Below are 19356 nucleotides of genomic sequence, written 5' to 3'. Positions count from 1 at the left end.
TATATTTCGTTATGTAATTGTCAACTCGATCGTGAATAAAAAATGGGATTTGCGATTTGGAAATCTAATAAGCTTAACTTTATATGAAAACATAAATTAGTGATGGCGTTTAAACGATACGGTTAGAAAATTACGAGCGGCTGTAAAGATAGCGGTTAAAAAGATAGCGGTTATAGATAGCGAATAGAAAAGATGTGTGGTAAAAGAGAGCGGTTGAGTATTTAGTTTGATTGGTAGTATTATAGCGGTTGATTAGTGGAATGATATTAAAAATTATAATAATTTAAAACTAATTAATTATATAGTAAAAATATGGAAGACATTATATTTTATAACATGAAAAATTATAAAATCATATTTTTAGTGGTTGTGATAATTATCTAAAATATTTAAACAAATAATTGTAATTTAGTCTGATCATTACGCTAATTATAAGTTTTTACAAGTCAATTTGTCATTAAAAGAAATTGTCTTTTTTTTTTTTTTGTAAAACAATTAAAAATTGTTAAAACCAAAACTATTAATAAAACACAAAGCTTATTGGGTCAATTTGAAAATCCATTGAGATATAATTTATTTATGTGTATTATCACAAATCCGTTATCATCTTTTTCTTTTTAATAAATCTGGACATTTTGAACAAATGTTTAATGCAAAAAGAAAAAAAAAAGTTGATCACTTTGTTTGACAACATCGGTTGGCAGCCACTCAAAATCAGTTCCAGCCATCTCTTCCTTCCACTAACTCCAATCACTCATTCCAAACACCTTCTCCAATCGTCTTGATGATTTGGTAACCAATTCTCCAACTGTCTTAATGATTTGGTAACCAATTGAGCATTTCATTTCTAAAAAAGGCGTTTAAGTGCTTCCAATCAAAGCCACTATGTACCGCATGAGTGGCAGTTATAAGGATAATTAATAAGTCAGCACAAACAAAACAAGTAATACATATACACCAGGACTCTAGGAGTATAGACGTACGTAACATAGTTTACAATAGAAAAAAGGATTTAATATTTAGACAATACAAATTTTAGTTTACAAAACCAATTAAATACATGATCCATTGGTCGTAAATAAACGTTATCATTGGTGAACCCTTAATTTAATATATATAAAGTCTTTTATCTTATACTAATTTCACTGTTATTTATTCCTCACGGTTTAGCCACGCATGACATCTTTCCTAATTAAGTACCCTTTATTCTTCATTTTGAGAATGGCATAAGTAGCTTTACTGAGGATTATCTTCTTTCCTTAGCTTCAAACCATAGCCCTCCCACGAGTTTTGATCTCCATCTCCAACAAGCATTGGAAAACAGTTTGTAGTATTAGCCGGCATGCCAATGCCGCAGCTAGGGTTTCCGTCCTTGGAGTTTGAAGGTGAATAACCTTCATGATGATGGCCTTGCTCATCATCTCGACAGCAATCGTTAATTCTAGTTACTTGATTGTCGTATATCATCATACCCTCTTTGATTCTTGAATGACTCCCACCGTGGCTTGACCAAGTCTCTTTCCTTTTCTTATTCTTCATTTCTTTTTTCCCCATCTTGCTCTTATTTTCTTCATCTGCCATCGTTTGATCGCTTATATTCCCATTAATCCTCTCTGTAGGGGATGAAGAGTTCGGCCTTATCGATGCCTTTCCCGTCAGGTAATGCAAGGCCTCAATCACCGCAGCATCCCGAGCCTCCATCCTCTCTCTTTCCTTTGTCCAAAACAAAAGTTCCTTTTCGATTCTTGCTGCTTCAACCCTTTTCCATTCCTCTTCTCTAACCATCCTTTGATGTTCTTTGTCTTCCACAGTCTTCATCAACTTCTCAAGCCAAAAATCTTGCTTCTCTATCAACCTCTCAATATGAATACCAATATATTCCTTGATCTTTTCCTTCCACCAATTCATCTCCTTCACTCTAGTAGATTCGTTTCCTTCAGAGGAGGAAGTTAGATCCAACACGGAGGAGGAGTACAAATTGTTAGAAATGCTAAGGCTTTGGGTATTGCTCAAGGGCTTCTGATGATGAGGGACAGCGTTATGATGAATGTTGGGAGCGTGAAAACCGTGAAGAGAATTAGTCATTAGGAACTGCGTGTTGTCATAGCAAGAAACCGAGTCTTTGGACTCGCCGTAGATCGCTTCAAGCTGCCGAAAGAATCTATAGTTTTTACCATCTTGACGTCGACCCGCTTTGCCTTCTTTTGTCTTTTTGTAGTACTTGTAGAGATTCTCGAACTTCTCTCTGCACTTCTTGCCACTCCTAGTGTATCCATGTTCCTCCGACATAATCCTAAGAAGATCATGAGGCAAAACCAACAAAAGAATGAAAAATACGTCACTTTCACTGATTTAAGTTTGTATAATAATGTACCAAAATCTTGAATTATGAATCTTAATTTTTCCCAAATGAAAGGGAGCTTTCGGAAAATAAAGCTCGAGAGAGAGATGAAGAAAGATAAGTAAAAAATAGATAGACCTAGAAACTTCATCCCAAAGAGGACCCTTTTGATTGGATTCTTTGAACTTGTGATCAAGACGAGATCTGACCTCCAACAACATCAACGTCTCTTGCCTCGGCCACCTCCCTGTTCCTCCCCCGTTGGTAAAGCCACTAAACCCACCACGAGTACTACTTGTGCTCGCTACTATAGTGTTACTGTTGTTTCCAGTCACCGTAAGACCTTGTATGCCACGTGGCAAGAAACTTATCTCATGGTCGGTCATATCATGAAGACGATGGTGCTGGTCCGGTGCCGAAACAAGGTTGAAACCGAAGAGATCAGATGAGAAATGAAGAGGTGATGGTTGCGCTATACCGTACTGTGGGTGGTTTTGTTGATGATGGTCCTCCATTTAGTTTTGATTTGGTAGAAGAGAAGTGTTTGAGTCAGAGAGTGTGCAAAATAATGAAAATGAAAAGTGAAGGTTCGAAACTTTTTATTATTATCCAACGATAGATAGAAAAGGTTAATATATAAATTGTTAACAAAACCAAAACAATAGAAAAGGTTAGCGATCGAGTCATCGAGACTGAGAGAGGGAGAGGAAAAGTGCGATAGCGATAGAGGCGGATCGTGTCGACTGTCGACTGTCGTCCATGTAGAAGAAAAATCGAATTTAAGCTATAGTGACGATGGTCCCATGCATGACTTTACTATATAACCTCTTAAATCTTCTGGGTATACAAGTGATGTCTCTAAGATACATATGTTTTCTTTAACTACCTATTCACGGTAAAAAAAAAAAAAAAAAAAAAAGAGTAAATAATGGGTGTACTAAATGTTTACTTTGACTATATATGTTTGCTTATTGGATTTTGAGAGATTACCTCAATCAAAACATATATTCAAACTGGTTTAAATGGTGCTATAGTCAAATGCAACTATTCATGGGTAATTGATGGCTAAACGGTAAACCATACAAAATATGAAAAATGTTATTAATGTGTACATATGAGTAAAAGTGAAACATTTTATTTAATAGTTATTATATTTTTTTCTTTCACATCGCTAAAGTGGGAAAATTTGGCAAGTTGTTTCTTTCCAATTTACACAAAAACAAAATACTACTTTCACTGTTTCACACTTACGTCATATTTACTTTGTAAGACTGATGGTTACTTGATTTCTGTAGAAAAATATGGATGCTAAAACTTTGATGACGTACTTGATCTGTCCCATAAAACATTAAACGATAAGGTTACCAGATTGACAAAAAAAAAAATTGACAAGGTTTCTATTTTATCTTACTATATTTGTTTTTATTCATATACTGATAATCTTGATGACAGTAATATTACGTTTAGAAGGTTTAGTTAAATCCAAATATCTAGTTATGATCAGCTGCTAACATACCATTCCAAAGAGAGTAAGAGACCATGCGGTCCATACCTGAAGGATGGATCGGTTTTTATATCAAGTGCGTATCAACTCGATTTGATATATTAAAATTCACGATCCAAGCTACACGTACATACATCGAGCAACTCATATATATCCAATCCATCCACCAAAACAAAATTTCTTTGATTTTTTAAATTTTGAATTTTTGACAATTCACTAGTAAGTACGAACTACATTTGTATAATGAATAGATATAATCATACTTTATATGAAAAGAACGTTAATGTCATAATTAACATTACTACAGAAATATAAAAATCATAAATCTATGGGTAGTAAGTTTTATGGGGAGCCAAATCAACCGCAAGAGAGTGCTACGCACGAACGACGACGTTGGTGATTTCTACTTTTCTCATGGCAAACAACATTGTCATTGGGAACGCAGTGTTAAGATCAAGGGTGAAAATAAAAATCTTTAATTAGGATGATGTATACATAACTAGGATGATCTGCCGTGTCTGAGCTATAATTTGTGTTTACGGTGATTACATATAACTAATCATTTTTATTACATATAAAATACTATTAATAATTAAATATTTGGAAATGATTTTTTTTTAAACGTTTTTTATTAGATATCAGAATACAAAGTCACGAGATAAGTAACTCCGTAAATACAATGGAAAATTTAAAAAAGTTCGAGAAGTTTCTGGTTGATAATAAGCCATCTTAGCTAGCTTATCAGCCACCTGATTACAATCTCGTCGTACTAGCTAGAAGGATATATCAGTAAAGAGATCTGCCCAACTGCGGATATCAACTAGGAGATTTTTCATAGTTATGCTCTTGGTTCTTTTATGTAGTAGATCATCTAAAGCTTTGCAATCTCCTTCTAGTATCACCTTTCGGTAACCTCGGCACCAAGATGTTTGAATAGCATGAAGAAGCGCTAGTCCTTCAGTTTCCAATGGGTTAGACGCTTGCTTGAGTTTGGAGCTTCCAGCTAAGAGGGTAAGTGCCTTTATTATCACGGATTATCCACCCTACGCCTATGTTGCCATTATCTAATTGAAAACTTCCATCAAAATTTACCTTGACAACGTCTGTTGTCGGAGGATTCCAATGAGGCGAGAGAGGGGGATTAGCAATCGGAGTATTGGGGTTAGATTGTTGTCTTGATGGTTGTGTTGCAGCCAGCCATTCTACAACATTATCAGTAGCTTTAAGAAGCACTGAATTTGTGTCCCAAACAACTATATTGAAGATAAGATCATTTATGGACTTCCATATTTGCCAGCCTATCCAAATGGGAAGATGTTGCTTATTTTTATCCATGGCCGACTTATACATCAACAATAATGCTTTGATGTTATCTTCAAGAGATGATGTGAATGATAGACCAGCCGGAAGATTGGACTGTCTCCATATTGTTGAGGCATACGAGCACTGAAAGAGAAGGTGGTTGATAGATTCGACTTCTTGGCAGCATCGTTGGCAAGTGGCATCAATCGGTATGCCCCTACGGTTAAGTTCTTTACCAGTACCCAAAGCAGAAGATAACACTCGCCAGTAGAAATGTTTAAGTTTTGGTGGTAATGAAGTTTTCCAAAGCTTATTTTTGAGCAAGGGGTTACCTGGTGGTGGATCAATGTGGTCATCGTCCGGTAAGTGTTGACTTAGCCAGTATCCGTATTTCACTGTATATGTACAATCTTTGGTGTAATGCCAGATTAGTTTATCAAGACATTGATGTTGTGGGATATATATCTGTCGAGCATGTGTTGCATCTTCAAGAGACAGTTGCTGCCGTATTTTAGCTTCATCCCACTGCCGTCCTCCATTTTGCCAAAGATCATTGAGAACAGTATTTGCACTTAGAGAATGATGAGTTGCAGGTCGAGGTGGATGAGATGGGATCCAATGGCCCGACCCCCTCCTTCTACCTTGGCTTTGCCACTGATGATATGGACTAAAGCCCATTTAATATTAGATACAAATTCATTACAAGTACACCATATGAAACATTCAGAATAAAGCCCAAAACGAATTAGTCGAGACGCGTGTTATGTAGTCGGGCCAATCGTTATCCAAAGGGAGCAAGCTTTGTTGACTGCACGATTAGAGTTTGGATTTTTACTTAATTGAGTTGAATGGATATGCGTGGAGCTAATTAGTCAATAGAACTTATCTGTGGTAGCCAATCAGGATTAGGATTAGGATTTTTACGAAATCTTAATGGATAATAATCATGTAAAACAATCGATTTACGCCACAAAACTTATTAGGATAGGATTATGATCAAGATTTCCTTCCTTATTTTAGTAGATAGCTTAGAGATTTTCAGACAAGCTTATGTTCATTCTCTAATACACTATAGTACCTTTCACTTAGCTTCGAGTGTGTTCCTTTTCGACAGTTCTGAAAGATGGCTATTGAAAAAATAATGCCGACCAAGTTTGAGGTTTCTAGATATCTTATTGATATGTACTACAAATATAAAAAATTTGTATCTTGAAATTATCTCAAAAACCTTTGCCTAATTATTTTCAGGGTAGATACAATGCTCTTCTTCTTTGTTGGCTCTTTGGAAATGGATGTCTTTTAGCATGGAACACTATGCTCACAGTTGTGGATTATTATGCTTATATGTTCCCTGTAAGTGCAATACATTTTGTTTTTATGAATATATGTATATGCTGCTTTTCTGTTTATAATCAGCTGGTCACTTACCTCGTACCTCTTGATTGTTTTGTTTTGATTTTTTAACTTCCTAGCGGTATCATCCATCGAGAATCCTTGCAATAATTTACCAATCATTTGCCATCGGAGCACTTAGTGTTCTTGTTTACAAAGAGGCAAGCCTAAATACCAGACGTCGAAACTTGTTTGGATACAGTCTCTTTGCCCTTGGTTCTCTTGCTATCCTAGTGGTGAGTTATTCTTTCAATGTTTTTATTTATATATATTTAATTTTTTCAATGATTTTAATATTTATTTTCTTGGAATTTTTTCACAGGAATCATAAGCTTGATGGTTTAAATTTACTCATTATAATATTTTTGAGATTATGAATTTATCTTAAAATTTGCTATGAGGCAGTTAGATTTATCTACTTCGGGAAGAGGAGGGATTGGCTCTTTCATTGGAGTATGTGTCATTAGCGCGGCGTTTGGTTTAGCGGATGCACATGTTCTAGGTGGAATGATTGGAGATCTTTCTTTGATGGAACCAGAGTTTGTTCAGGTAATTACAACACTCCCAGAGTTTGTTAGTTGATTTGTTCAAGTTTACATATTTTTTGCCTAGAAAAAAATTCACAAATAGTTTTTTTTGAGTATTTTAGTCAAAATGATTTTGTGTATGGTAAACGTAATTTATGTTTGTATTGGTGTTATACATTAAATGCACTTTGAATGCATTTATGAAAAAATGAAATCATTTTATTTATTTAATATGTGAAGTTATTGGCTTAAAATGGTAGTCTTTTGACTTTTGTTAATGTTTTGGCCATCGATATAAGTCATTTCTAGCTGGCTTAGCTGCTTCGGGAGCACTAACCTCTGGACTGAGGCTGGTCACAAAAGAAGTGTTCAAAAACTCGAGGGATGGCCTTCGCAAGGGAGCTAGTAAGTTTATTTATCTATATTCTTAAAAATACGTCAATTTTGGTTATTAATTTAAATCCTACGATTATTTATAACATATTTGTTTGTTGACATTGGCAGTGTTGTTCTTTGCAATCTCCGTCGTTTTTGAGTTGGTTTGCGTCATGCTATATGCATACGTTTTCCCCAAGCTCTCGATCGTCAAATACTACCGTGCACAGGCAGTCCCGCAAGGATCGACGACTGTATGGGGGGACCTAGCAGCTGGAGGCATACAAGAGTTACCAAGGAGACTGGTACGTTGTTGTCAATTTATGGGTGGACGAAAAACAGTAACTAAAAGAATAAATAATGTTTAAACGAAAATCAAAATTTTATTTTATAAGATGATTTCGTATAAGTATAGCATTATTTATCTTAACTGAATGATCATTATTTCTTTATATTTTAAGTTGTCTAAAGTTTATGATTAGTTATTAAACAAAAAAACAAAAACCTATATATGAATGCAGGCCGAGGAAGCCCTAGAAATATCAGATCCGTTCAGCAACAAAGTCTTATTTTTACTGAACTTGGGTAATGCAATCAACTTGTTCTTGGTATATCTAGTGACGTTTAGATTTTTCCCTCGGTTTCTGTTGGAGGACATGGGAAAACACAGTTTAGGAGACTGGTACGTAATCCCCAAAAATGCTTACTAACTATGACAAGGTTTTTTTTTGTTTTGTTTTGGAAAAATAGATAATTAACTAAGAAAAAACGGTTTGGAACAGGTATCCGCTAATGTTGATAGCAGTGTTCAACGTCTCGGATTTGGTTGGGAGATACGTTCCTTTGGTCAAGAAGTTGAAGATGGAGTCGGAAAAAGGTCTCATGATAACATCATTCGGACGTTTCTGGTTGGTTCCAGCATTCTATTTCACAGCCACATATGGAAACCAAGGCTGGATGATTTTCTTGACGTCAGTCTTGGGATTAAGCAATGGATATTTGACTGTTTGTATCCTAACATCAGCCACAGAGGGTCACTTGGTATAATTCCATTTCCACCTCTCTTTTTTAATATTTTCTTTTTCTTTTTAAGATGGTAATGATGATAATACTTTATAAAATTATGAAATTGGTTTAGGCACCGGAGCAAAATGCACTAGGAAACATGTTGGTGCTTTGTATGTCTGGAGGGATGTTTGCAGGAGTCATTTGTGATTGGATTTGGTTGATTGGTAAAGGTTGGTGGTAAGTGTTGCCTATAGTTTGAGAATTGAGGCAGCGATTTGGTTTCCTATCAATAAAATGTAATCTCTAAAGTCTCGAAGTTAAGTAGAGAGAATAATGCACCTTTCATTTTCATCAGTTTTTTTTTTCCTTTTTATGTAAGACATTTTTATCTCTCTCAATAAGTTCATTTGACATTATCTTCTGATATGTCATTTTGGTCAATTTCTCCATCTTACTGCAATTGCTTTATTATAATATTATGGTTAACAAATTATTTTGTCAAAGAGGTATCGAACGGTATCATTAGAACTATGGGCCTAAATCAAGAATAATAAACGTATTGGGCTAATAGTTTAGCCCGGCCCAGTCCAGACCATAACTATTTCTAGATTGAAAATGTAAAGGAAGATTTTAGATTTCCCTACCACGTGGGTTTTACCGGAAATGCTCTTGATTCCCTGAGATGTCCAAATCATTAGCCTCATTGAGACAGAATCAAAAGTGTTAAAAGAACCAATTATATTGTAAAAATTGTTGTATTCTTAGAAAAAAACTGTGGTGGAAGATGATAATACTATAGTGAGTAAGTGATGCTGCATACCTCACAATGAGACCTTTTACACTTGTTTAGTTATTTTGAAAAAAAAATCTCTTAAATTATTATTAGGATCTCTTTTCAGCTACGATTAGAAAATTTTGTTTGTAGTTGTATACTATTCACTATGGTGTATCTTGTACTAGTTATATAATCACTAGGGTGTATCTTGTAAGTAGATATAATATCAATTAAATAAAACATGGGATACATATTTGGAATTTTGATGCCACATGAATAATCATTGGAGAAACTAATCAAATGAAATAAAAGGCTGCAGGAAATTAATGATTATTCTTATTTTCTCTTCCTTTTTCCTTTTTTTCTTCTTTTGTGATGTTATCAATGTCTCCCATTGTAATAGCCACATTATCACTGATCATTAATGTCTCATTGATGTATACCCTCAATTAAAATAACGAAAACAAATAAAACGCCTGGTTATAATCATACTATGATTTATATTGATATTTTATACCATTGAATTTGTACGTTTGTTTTGTGAAACAATCATTTTTCTCCAACGGTCATTTGGGAATAAAACCAAATCGGGGAAAGGACAACATAGATCACGTATGATCTGGGGTGATGCCATTTTTTTTTAACTTAACGTACCGATCCATCGCACATTTACAGTAATCTAATCATTATTTAATTACACAATTATTATACTCTTAATCTTTCTACTTTCCTCTCAATGCACATGATATAAAGAAATTTTCACTTTTTAACACACTCCTAATTTTTTTGTACATTTTCGTGCTACAAATGTAAGAATATTAGTATCAAAGAGATAAAAGTAAAACCAATCCAAAAAAGGATAATAAAGAGAAAGTGTTCAGAGAAAAGAAGAAGAAGAAAAAGAAGTGTTTAGTTACAAACCTGTCTTGATGAGAGTATTTTTTTGAAGTTACTTCCTAAAAAAAACATTGCCCTTATAAATCTCCAAGAAACCCTAACAAAGATAATAATAGTTGTAGTAGTAATATAACACACGACGATTATAAAATATAAATTACATTCACCACCACCCCCCAAACCTAAACGTAGAGTTAAAACACTCAGAGAATGATCTCTGTTCCAAGACGTTTTGCTTCTCTCTTGGATTCAAAGTCAGTGTATGGAATCTATGTTCTTGCTTAGCTCTTCCAGCTTCTTCATTCTCATCTTTTCGCTTTCTCCCACCAACTGCGCATCATTCGAAATTGAAAACCCCGTTAAGCCAAGTACACATATATCACATTATAATCGACAAAGAACAGATGTGACTGGCTTGATGACAGAGAGTCACAAATATGTTGGAAAACGGCAAGAACGACCAGTATGTAAACTTAGATAGAGTTTGGAGGAACCGACTCCGCACACTATGGAGAAGACTCACACATAGCTTTAAGAACTCAACATCAAAACCTTAAGGATTAATAAATACTGAATCTGCGAGATCACAAATATGTCTAAAACTATTGGTGTTTGATGCATGTCTCAGAACAGAGTTACGGGACAATAATTAGCTCAATGTCCTTCTCCACACAAGCAGGACTAATGTGAATAAATAACCGACAACACAGAACCATAAACCAGAGAAAAGCAGAACAACAACGAGTAGACCAGTTAACTCCAATCATTTCTAACTCGACCCAAAATATATGTATTTGACAGAAAAGAGAGTCGAGAATTTGTTGACTAACCTCCATTAGCTTGGTGATAAGCTGCACCTTCTCTCTATTCTTATCGTTGAATGCTTCAAGAGCTTCTTTGTACTCTCGTTCCTGCAAGTTGTGTAAAAACACCAGCTTAGCATCTTAATCCTCAACCAAACATGCATACTTTGAATACAGGTCAATAGGATTTTGATTATTGTTTTTGGTTTTACCTTTTTCTGAACTGTATGGCCCAATGGCTTTAATTCTTTGTTGACAGAATCAATCTTCTTCCTAACCAAAGCAACTTCTTTCCTCATGGGATCAGCTAAACCTTCAAGTTCCTGAAATGCAATTTAACCACCGATCACCTTAGTCATCAATATGACATCACCCAGAAGAAGCAAATCATAAAAAGGAACGAGCTTTTGATCCACAGAGCTAATCTCTATCAAGTAAAGTGGGTTTTACAATCTGTGTTACAAAATGTATAAACTTTCACTCTTTTGTATCCCACAAATTGGGAAAAAAAAACACTAAAAGAAAAGACTATGTCCAATTTCATGAATATAAACATAACCCAGAAGAAACAAATGGTTCTTTTTTCACATAAAACTTAATCCACATAGGGTATTTATAGCAAATGGGTTCCACTACAAATCTAGAAACTTCCACTGTTTATCCTGTGACCCAGAAATTGAATAACCCTAGAACCGAAGTGAATCCACGCTTTCTTGCTATTGATCACTTAAGATCCAAAATCCGAAACACCAAAAAGCCCCAAAATTTTCTCGACCTACGGTACAAACCACACAAAACCCAAAGGAAAAAATATACTTAAAATTGTAACTTGAATGCAATTGTCAGATCTTGAAAATTCCAACACTTGGGGTCCTACAATTTCCCCTTAAACATGAATTAAATCCACAAATATAAAAACCCCCAAATGTTCAATTTTGCCTCCCATTCAAAAAAAAAAAAAAAATCAATAAGAAAAAAAACCAAAATTGAAGCACAATTCTCCAAAAAAAAAAAACAATTTTTTTGATGAAAAGTAGAAAAAAAAAAAAAAAATTACCTCACGGATCAAAGCAAGACGCTTAGTCTCTTCTTCAACACGACCAAGCTGAGCTTGAACCCTTTCCCTAATCTCCGTTTTCCTCTTTTCGATCTCTTCTTCTTTCGCCCTAAACGCAGACAACGCAGTCCTAGACATCTCCTCGTCTTCTTTCGACATTTGGCTACTGAAACTCATACTCCCCGACAACTGAGCTCCCAACTGTCGGCTATGCACCGCCGGAGCCACCGTCGTCGTCCCCTGCGACGTCTCTATTGCCTGCATCTCCTTCATATCTCTCTCTCTCGGTATCTCTCTCTCTCTCTGTCTCTCTCTGTCTGGTTCTAGATTCTTCTGTGGTAGAGATTTATTTAGCTTACTGAGCTTTTTTTTTCTTTTTAGAGCCCAGAAAAATAGTGCTCTCTCTCATATCATATGAACCTATATATATATATATATATAAAAGATAATTATCATTATTATTATTTTATTTGTATAACGGGAACTTTTTAATAAATTAAAATATAGGCTCTGACTGGTAACATGTGTTACTATTGATTTATGTTGAGTTATGGTCTCAACTCAAATTTTATTCAAAAATGTTACCAATCACTAACAAAACTAAATTTTTTGAAGTTGAGTTTGAATAATCATGTGTTATGGTTGATGTACAAGTTTGATGTATATCTTTTGTAAAATTGTTAACTTAAAAGATTATTCAACATCATGGAAATTGTCATGTGTTAGAGTTGAGTTATCAGTTTTTTAAATTATTCAATCGATTATTTTTTTAAAAAAATATTTGTTATTTGTTTCTATTTTTATGCTAAGCACCCGTAAACAACTTTGGTCAAAGATTTTTCTAAAATTTTCTAGTGTTCATCAGACTCTTTCAAACGAAAAAAGTTGTTCCTACTATTATTCGTCGTTGAAACGTACACGGAAATTTTAAGTTGTATATATAGATGCCTAAAGCTTATTGTCAAATAAGCACACTTTGAAGAAACAGTACGTAGTATGGTTTTCTTTCTTCTACTCTTTTTATCCATCGAGTTTATATATATGTTTAAAAATATTAGTGCATATTACTAATATATTTTATTTGTTTTTGATGAAGATGTCTAATGAAGGTGGTGCAGCTGGTGCAGCTGGTGGCGAGGATGTTGGTGGGAGTGGAAGTATCCGCCGTAAGGTAATGAATATATCACATACGCAGTTTAAAAACGTTGGATGTTTAGTATTTAATCTTTTAATGTGTATTATAGAAACAAATTGTATGGAATGATGAGTATATCAGAATATTTTTGGAGCTTCTTGATGTTGAATTGGCTAGAATTAGATACAAGCAGAAGCTACCGAAAGAAATCGGCCGAGTGCGGATTTGTGAAAAGTTTTTGGAACAAACTAAGATAAATCTTCTGTGGGATTCTTTCAAGAGCAAATACGATGCTTTGAGAAATAAGTGGAATGCTTATAAGAGGCTGAGAAATTTCACTGGAATACACTATGATCAGAACACGGGTTTGATTTACATGGATCCGGACTGGTGGGTTGACCGTGAAAAGGTATTTTCTTTTTTATTTTATTTTTTCTGTAGTTTAAATTAGTTAATTTATATATTAATAGTAACTTAAGGTTATGTATTATTTTTTGTAAATCCAGAAATAAGCTTGTTTGTAATACATATTTTATTTTGCTAGCTATCATATTAATATTCTTAAAAATATTGTGCAGGAGATACCATATGCCAAAATTATCCGTGAAGAAGGAATTCCCCATATGGAGCTTATGAGACGCATATTTGGTTGTCAAGGCAGTAAACCAGAAGCTATGTACCCAACTCATAAGCAAGATGCAAACAATACTGAGGTAGATGAGAGGCAATCAGTGGACAAGTTCGTTCCGATAGCCGTAGATGATGATGGAGATGATTCAAACCGTACTCCTACAAAGGATGCACATCTACAGTCTCAAACCATCACAAACGAATCTCCTCCACTGTCGCCAATTGGTCCAGCGAAGCGGTCAGCTAAAAAACAATCACGTGTTACTCCATACCCAAGTAATCGAGGGAAAGATGTACTACGGAGTGGAGAAAAGAACATGCCACGAAGAAGAACGGCATTTGAAACAGAGATGGGTGGACAATTCAAAGAAATGATGGAATTTCGTCGTGCTCAAGTAGAAGAGGCAAGAGAACGTAGAGAAAAGAATGAAGCTACACCATACAAAGAGGCATATGGAGTCTTGCAATCAATTCAAGGTTTGACAAGGTGGACAGATTTTTGGTGGGCGTGTATCAAAGTACTAAAGGAGGATCTCTTTGCCCGAGAAATGATGGTCTCTAGTGAAAATGATCATGATAAGATCATATTCTTGGAGGGTTATACGGGATATGATCGTAACGGAGATTTCATTGGAAATCGTCTCAATAATTTGCAAAGTTGCCAAAGAGGTCCTCCAAGTGTCAACCTGGATTTGAACATCCGTAACACAAACATGGAGACTCACGAAGAATTCAATGCTCCATCTCATACAGAGCTCATGTCATTATTCAAAGAGATAGGGTATGAAGGTGGAACCAAGAAAACGGGTTGTGATGGAGAATCAAGTCAGACGAAGACTTTTAATCTAGAAGATTAAAAATCTTTTAATAATATTCCTTTTCCTTTTTCTAATGCATTTTAGGTTAAGGTTTTTTTTTTGTTTTTTTTTTTTGGTTCAATGCTAAGAAATTAGTTCTATTTTGCTTAATGTTACATGGTTTATGATTAATAAAATAATTAAGTTCTAATCCTAGTTTTTTTTTATTCTCATCTATTTATAGGTCATACGATTAAACGAGCTGTATTCTCGGGGTTTAGAAAATCTTACAGAAGACGAGTTGCTAGAGTTGTACAATCTAGAAGATGATGAGTATATGGATACGATAATGCAGCCTTTGATGGAGTATTACAATCGTTATTTTTCTAAACAACCAATGGCGGAAGAACGAGGATTAGGTTGGCAAAACCTTGAAAGGCAGATTCGTAACAAGCCGGTAAATTGTATGAACATGTTAAGGATGCATCCGGAAGCATTCAAGAACCTGTGCACAACGCTGGAGCAACATTACAACTTACGGAGTACCGATAATATCAGTATTGATGAGATGGTGGCAATATTTTTGGTTACATGCGGTCAAAATGCATCTCAACGCTTTGTTGGAATGACTTTTGGTCGTTCCCAAGAGACTGCTTATCGAAAGTTCCATGAGGTACTGGACGCTGTAGAGAGACTTGCATGTGAGTATTTAAAAACTCCAACAACAACATCACTCCAGCACTATCCTCGTAAGTTACAAGAAGATTCAAGATATTGGCCTTTCTTTAGTGGCTTTGTTGGAGCACTTGATGGAACGCATGTCAAAGTAATGGTTGGAGGTAGTGATGCAGTTGGGTATTTTGATAGAAATGGACAGAAAAGTCTAAACATAATGGCCATATGCGATTTAAACATGATCTTCAAGTATGCATGGCTAGGCGCAGCTGGATCCACACATGATTCATTGGTGTTGCAGTATGCAATAGATGGAGATCCTTTATTCCCGAGACCTCCTATAGGTAAGTATTATCTCGTCGATTCTGGATATGCGAACAAGCGGGGATTTCTAGCTCCATATAGAGGAAGCAGCAGAGAAAACATCAGATATCATCTTTCAGAATTTGATGCAGGTGCTCCGAGGAACAAAAAAGAATTATATAATAGGTGGCATGCATCACTTCGTTCTGTGATAGAACGAACATTCGGAGTTTGGAAAAAAAAATGGACGATTCTTGACAATTTGCCTCGTTATGATGTCAAGACTCAGAACAGAATTGTGCATGCTACTATGGTTCTTCACAATTTTATCAGGCTTCATAGAATTCCAGATGCTGATTTTGAAGACGAAAATGTCACTGCTCGAGATAGTCGTGGACGACGATTTGCAGAAGGCGAACTTAATCGACTTGAGGAAGAAGAGGGAACAAATGATGGCCAATATATGAATAACGTACGAGATGAGATAGCAAATATGCTATGGAATGTACGTCGTCATTAGTTTCTCTCTTTTTATTTTCTATGTCTCAAATGTTTTTCATTTTTTTTTACATAGGATCATTTTATTTATCTATTTTGAATTATTCTATTTCAAAAATGTTATTGTTCTTAAAAATTTTTTAATTTTTATTTCTAATAGATACTGCACATGATACATCAAAAATGTTACCAGTCAGTCGTTTAAAGAAAATGTTTAATTCATTTTTTACTGCAAATTCACTACATCAAACTGCCGTTTATACCATATAATTTTTACTGCAAGCTAAATCGAATTTTAATATTTACTGCAATTCGATTTTGATAATTCGTGTTACCAGTCAGAGCCATAGTATTGAAACGTATATTAAAATAAGAAATTACATAACAGGCAAAAAATAAAAAAAAAGGTTATTAGGTGAAATTACCTAACTGCCACCAACAACCGATAAAAGGAAGGAAAAAGAAAAAAAAAAAAAAAAAAAAAAAAAGAAGAAAAAAGGAAGAAGAATCTGATTTTTGTAACCGTTGGATCTCTTTTTTTTTTTGTAAATAAATCCGATGAAGGAAGCAAAACCCGGAGAGACAGCTAGCTCAGCGTTAACAACTCAGCTGTCCTGTCTAAACCGTATATTACCGAATGAACCAAACTAAACCACTTTCTTTTATTCCGGTTCTTTTCATTGGTTACCAAAACTATCGTGATTTGATGCTATTGAGTTATTATTTTCATTTATCCTCATTCTCCTTTAGGGATAAGACCAAATCTACTATGATTCTATAAATGATCTTTTTTTGTGTTTTTTTGGGTATTAATGTTAAGTACTAAGAATGATCTTCTAATAACAACCGAATACATATGAGAAGAATATAATGATCCCAAAAGATATCCTATATGATCCTCAAACAGAAAAGATAGAGAGAAATCAAATATATAGTACCTAGTAGGTTTTTCTACGTGTATCTGAAGGGCAGACGAGACGTTACAAGTGGTTTACTACATTTGTTCTTAATTAAGTAACGTTGTGCTAATTAATTTGTTTATTCTCTTTCGATATATAAAAGAAAAGTTTGTTAATAGGAAAAAGAGAGGAGAGACGTAAAAACGAAGGCAAACAGCAGTAGCCCCTCTCTCTCTCTATCTCTCAACGGCTTCAACTACGGGCCTTCGAAGCAAGAATCCTTCTTTTCATTTTTATTTTTTCCTTTTCTCTTAATGGAATTTACTTTTTATGTCAATGTTTACTATATAAATTTATTCCTCTAAAATAGTGTGACTATCCTTTTCTCTTAGCCATCATATCAACTCGATATATAAAATAGTCACACTATTTTTTAAATGGTGGGGTTTTAAATCTTGTCCTCATTTGGTAATTTGAAAATTTGTTTGTCCCACAAATTAATAGGATAAAGTTGTATTAGTCAGTATCATTTCAGTTATTTAAGAATTAATGGATGAATTTTTTTTTGCAAGGCTTTGTTGTGTTATCTTATAGTTAGAAAGATAGCTTACCTACTTGTAACTGACATAAAACCATATAATCTTGTAAAGTCTATATAATATATAGCTCAGTTTGACATATTGTGAAATAATAAGTCTTTTAAAGTCCTATAATCTAATAATCAATATAGTTTTTTTAGTTTATATTAATGTTATACGGTTTTGGTTAATTGAGCTTAATCACCTGATAAAATTTTGTTGAGATAATGTCAGTTTGTGACTTCGTTTCAGAACAAACTTGTTCGAAGCAAAAAAAAAAAGAAAACAAAATCGTAGATTAGATGTACGGTGAGGATTGAGGTGATGAAAGACATAGACAATGGAGTGATTCCGTAGTCGACGTGTGCCTCTCTGCCTCAAAGGACCCACTAAACCGGTATTTGTGTTAGCGCGTGCATCAGATTATCATTTGCCACCCATACTTTTTTTTCTTTAGATATTCTTTTATGGATCCCAACCTGTTCTTGTTTTGTATGTAACATTCTGATTATCTACAACAGAACAAGGGCATTAATGTGTTTAAAATAAATTTCTTGCAAATTATAATGATCGCAACAAAGTTTGTTTTTTCTCAATACAATACTTCGAAGATATTTCCCATATTTACACATGTAATCTTGTTTCGCGTGTTGTGTGTTCAAATTAGTGAAAATTAAACATCAATCGAATAGTGTGTAGAAAGCGTTTGAAACCCATCGAATACGTCTTACATGCTCTTCACTATTAAAGCTTTTATACTACTATTAAGCAAATTTTTATTCATTATAAATTTTTATATATACTCTTAATGGTGGTGATTATGAACGTGATTGATGAAGAGAGGATATCGACTTTATACCTAATTGCCAGCATCAGCACTTAATTAGGATTTAATGGTCTCATGATAATGATTTGCTGTCTCTGATCAAACCTTATATTTTCCATTATTTTACATTAAATCAACGTTATGTCTTATGCACTTCAGCACTTATGTGTGTCTCCCTGTCCATGCTTGATGGTTCTATAACGAATACAGTATATTACTGTAGTTAACTGTAATTATGACGGGAACTTTGTACATTATTACGCAATAATTTTCATTAATGATTTTTACAAGTGTATACTGTATATGCCCTAGCAAGTTGCAACGTTATTACTCCCTCTATTTATTTTCACTTGTCATTCTGGAGTTTTGTACACAAATTAAAAAAATAGATCAATATTTTATTATACCCTTATTTAACTATTAGAATTCTAAAGGATTTAATTTTTTATTTATTTAATAAGGGATAAATGAGATAATTTTTTACTAAAAATGACATTGGAAAGCAAAAACGACAACTAAATTGAAATAAAAAATTAGGCATAGAATGACAAGTATTTTAAAACGGAAGGAGTATAATTTACTGAAAGGACTTGAGAGTATCAATTTATTATTTATTACCATTAAATTTATGTACTACTACTTAGAATATACTATTGCAGGGACGAAACAAAAAATGTAAATACATCGACAACACTGGTTTCTTCATAGCTATGGGGCAGAGTCTTTGGGATGTCGGTTGGATTAGCGTAACTGCCAAAACACAAAGATACTTCCCTTCTTTCTTCTTCGTCCATATGAGACATGTCACAATTGTTTGTTTGTTTTTCTTCGTTAATTACGATGATGGTAATTAATCACTGAGATGCATACTAAACAAAATGGTGAATTTTTGAGTGAATAAAATAACCTTTATATATGTTGGTCAACATCATGGTTCAACTATACTGCACATATATTGATTGGTTGACACCAAATAATAATAATAAACTAACTCCGAGAGAATCGGTGCAGTTGACATATTCTTTTTGTAAGTT

The 19356-nt window shown here is 34.2% G+C and overlaps 4 protein-coding genes across 4 annotated transcripts; 2 read left to right on the top strand and 2 right to left on the bottom strand.

The window, feature by feature from the left end:
- Nucleotides 1-977: 977 nt before the first annotated feature.
- On the bottom strand, nt 978-2952 carry LOC104758504 (trihelix transcription factor PTL-like). The gene is made up of 2 exons (XM_010481423.3): nt 2480-2952; nt 978-2293 (listed from the first exon to the last, which is right to left on the bottom strand). Exons 1-2 carry the CDS (start codon nt 2854-2856, stop codon nt 1237-1239), a joined length of 1434 nt encoding a protein of 477 aa, XP_010479725.1. The 5' UTR covers nt 2857-2952; the 3' UTR covers nt 978-1236.
- Nucleotides 2953-6111: 3159 nt separating this feature from the next.
- Nucleotides 6112-8890, top strand: LOC104758424 (equilibrative nucleotide transporter 2). The gene is made up of 9 exons (XM_019243363.2): nt 6112-6306; nt 6396-6500; nt 6620-6775; nt 6945-7088; nt 7366-7471; nt 7571-7746; nt 7963-8123; nt 8224-8482; nt 8580-8890. Exons 1-9 carry the CDS (start codon nt 6271-6273, stop codon nt 8688-8690), a joined length of 1254 nt encoding a protein of 417 aa, XP_019098908.2. The 5' UTR covers nt 6112-6270; the 3' UTR covers nt 8691-8890.
- Nucleotides 8891-10063: 1173 nt separating this feature from the next.
- LOC104758336 (uncharacterized) lies at nt 10064-12422 on the bottom strand. Its single transcript, XM_010481216.3, has 4 exons — nt 11982-12422; nt 11137-11247; nt 10952-11032; nt 10064-10451 (listed from the first exon to the last, which is right to left on the bottom strand). The coding sequence occupies exons 1-4, from the start codon at nt 12252-12254 to the stop codon at nt 10377-10379; spliced, it is 540 nt and encodes a 179-aa protein (XP_010479518.1). The 5' UTR covers nt 12255-12422; the 3' UTR covers nt 10064-10376.
- A 655-nt stretch (nt 12423-13077) lies between these two features.
- Nucleotides 13078-16203, top strand: LOC104704076 (uncharacterized). The gene is made up of 3 exons (XM_087463669.1): nt 13078-13152; nt 13226-13525; nt 13695-16203. The coding sequence occupies exons 1-3, from the start codon at nt 13078-13080 to the stop codon at nt 14601-14603; spliced, it is 1284 nt and encodes a 427-aa protein (XP_087319795.1). The 3' UTR covers nt 14604-16203.
- The last annotated feature ends 3153 nt before the right edge of the window (nt 16204-19356 follow it).

The sequence above is a fragment of the Camelina sativa genome, chromosome 1, assembly GCF_030686135.1.
Source record: "Camelina sativa cultivar CO46 ecotype springtype chromosome 1, ASM3068613v1".
Taxonomy (NCBI): domain Eukaryota; kingdom Viridiplantae; phylum Streptophyta; class Magnoliopsida; order Brassicales; family Brassicaceae; genus Camelina; species Camelina sativa.
The sequence above is the reverse complement of the archived record's forward strand: the minus strand, read 5'-3'. Positions and strand labels throughout refer to the sequence as shown.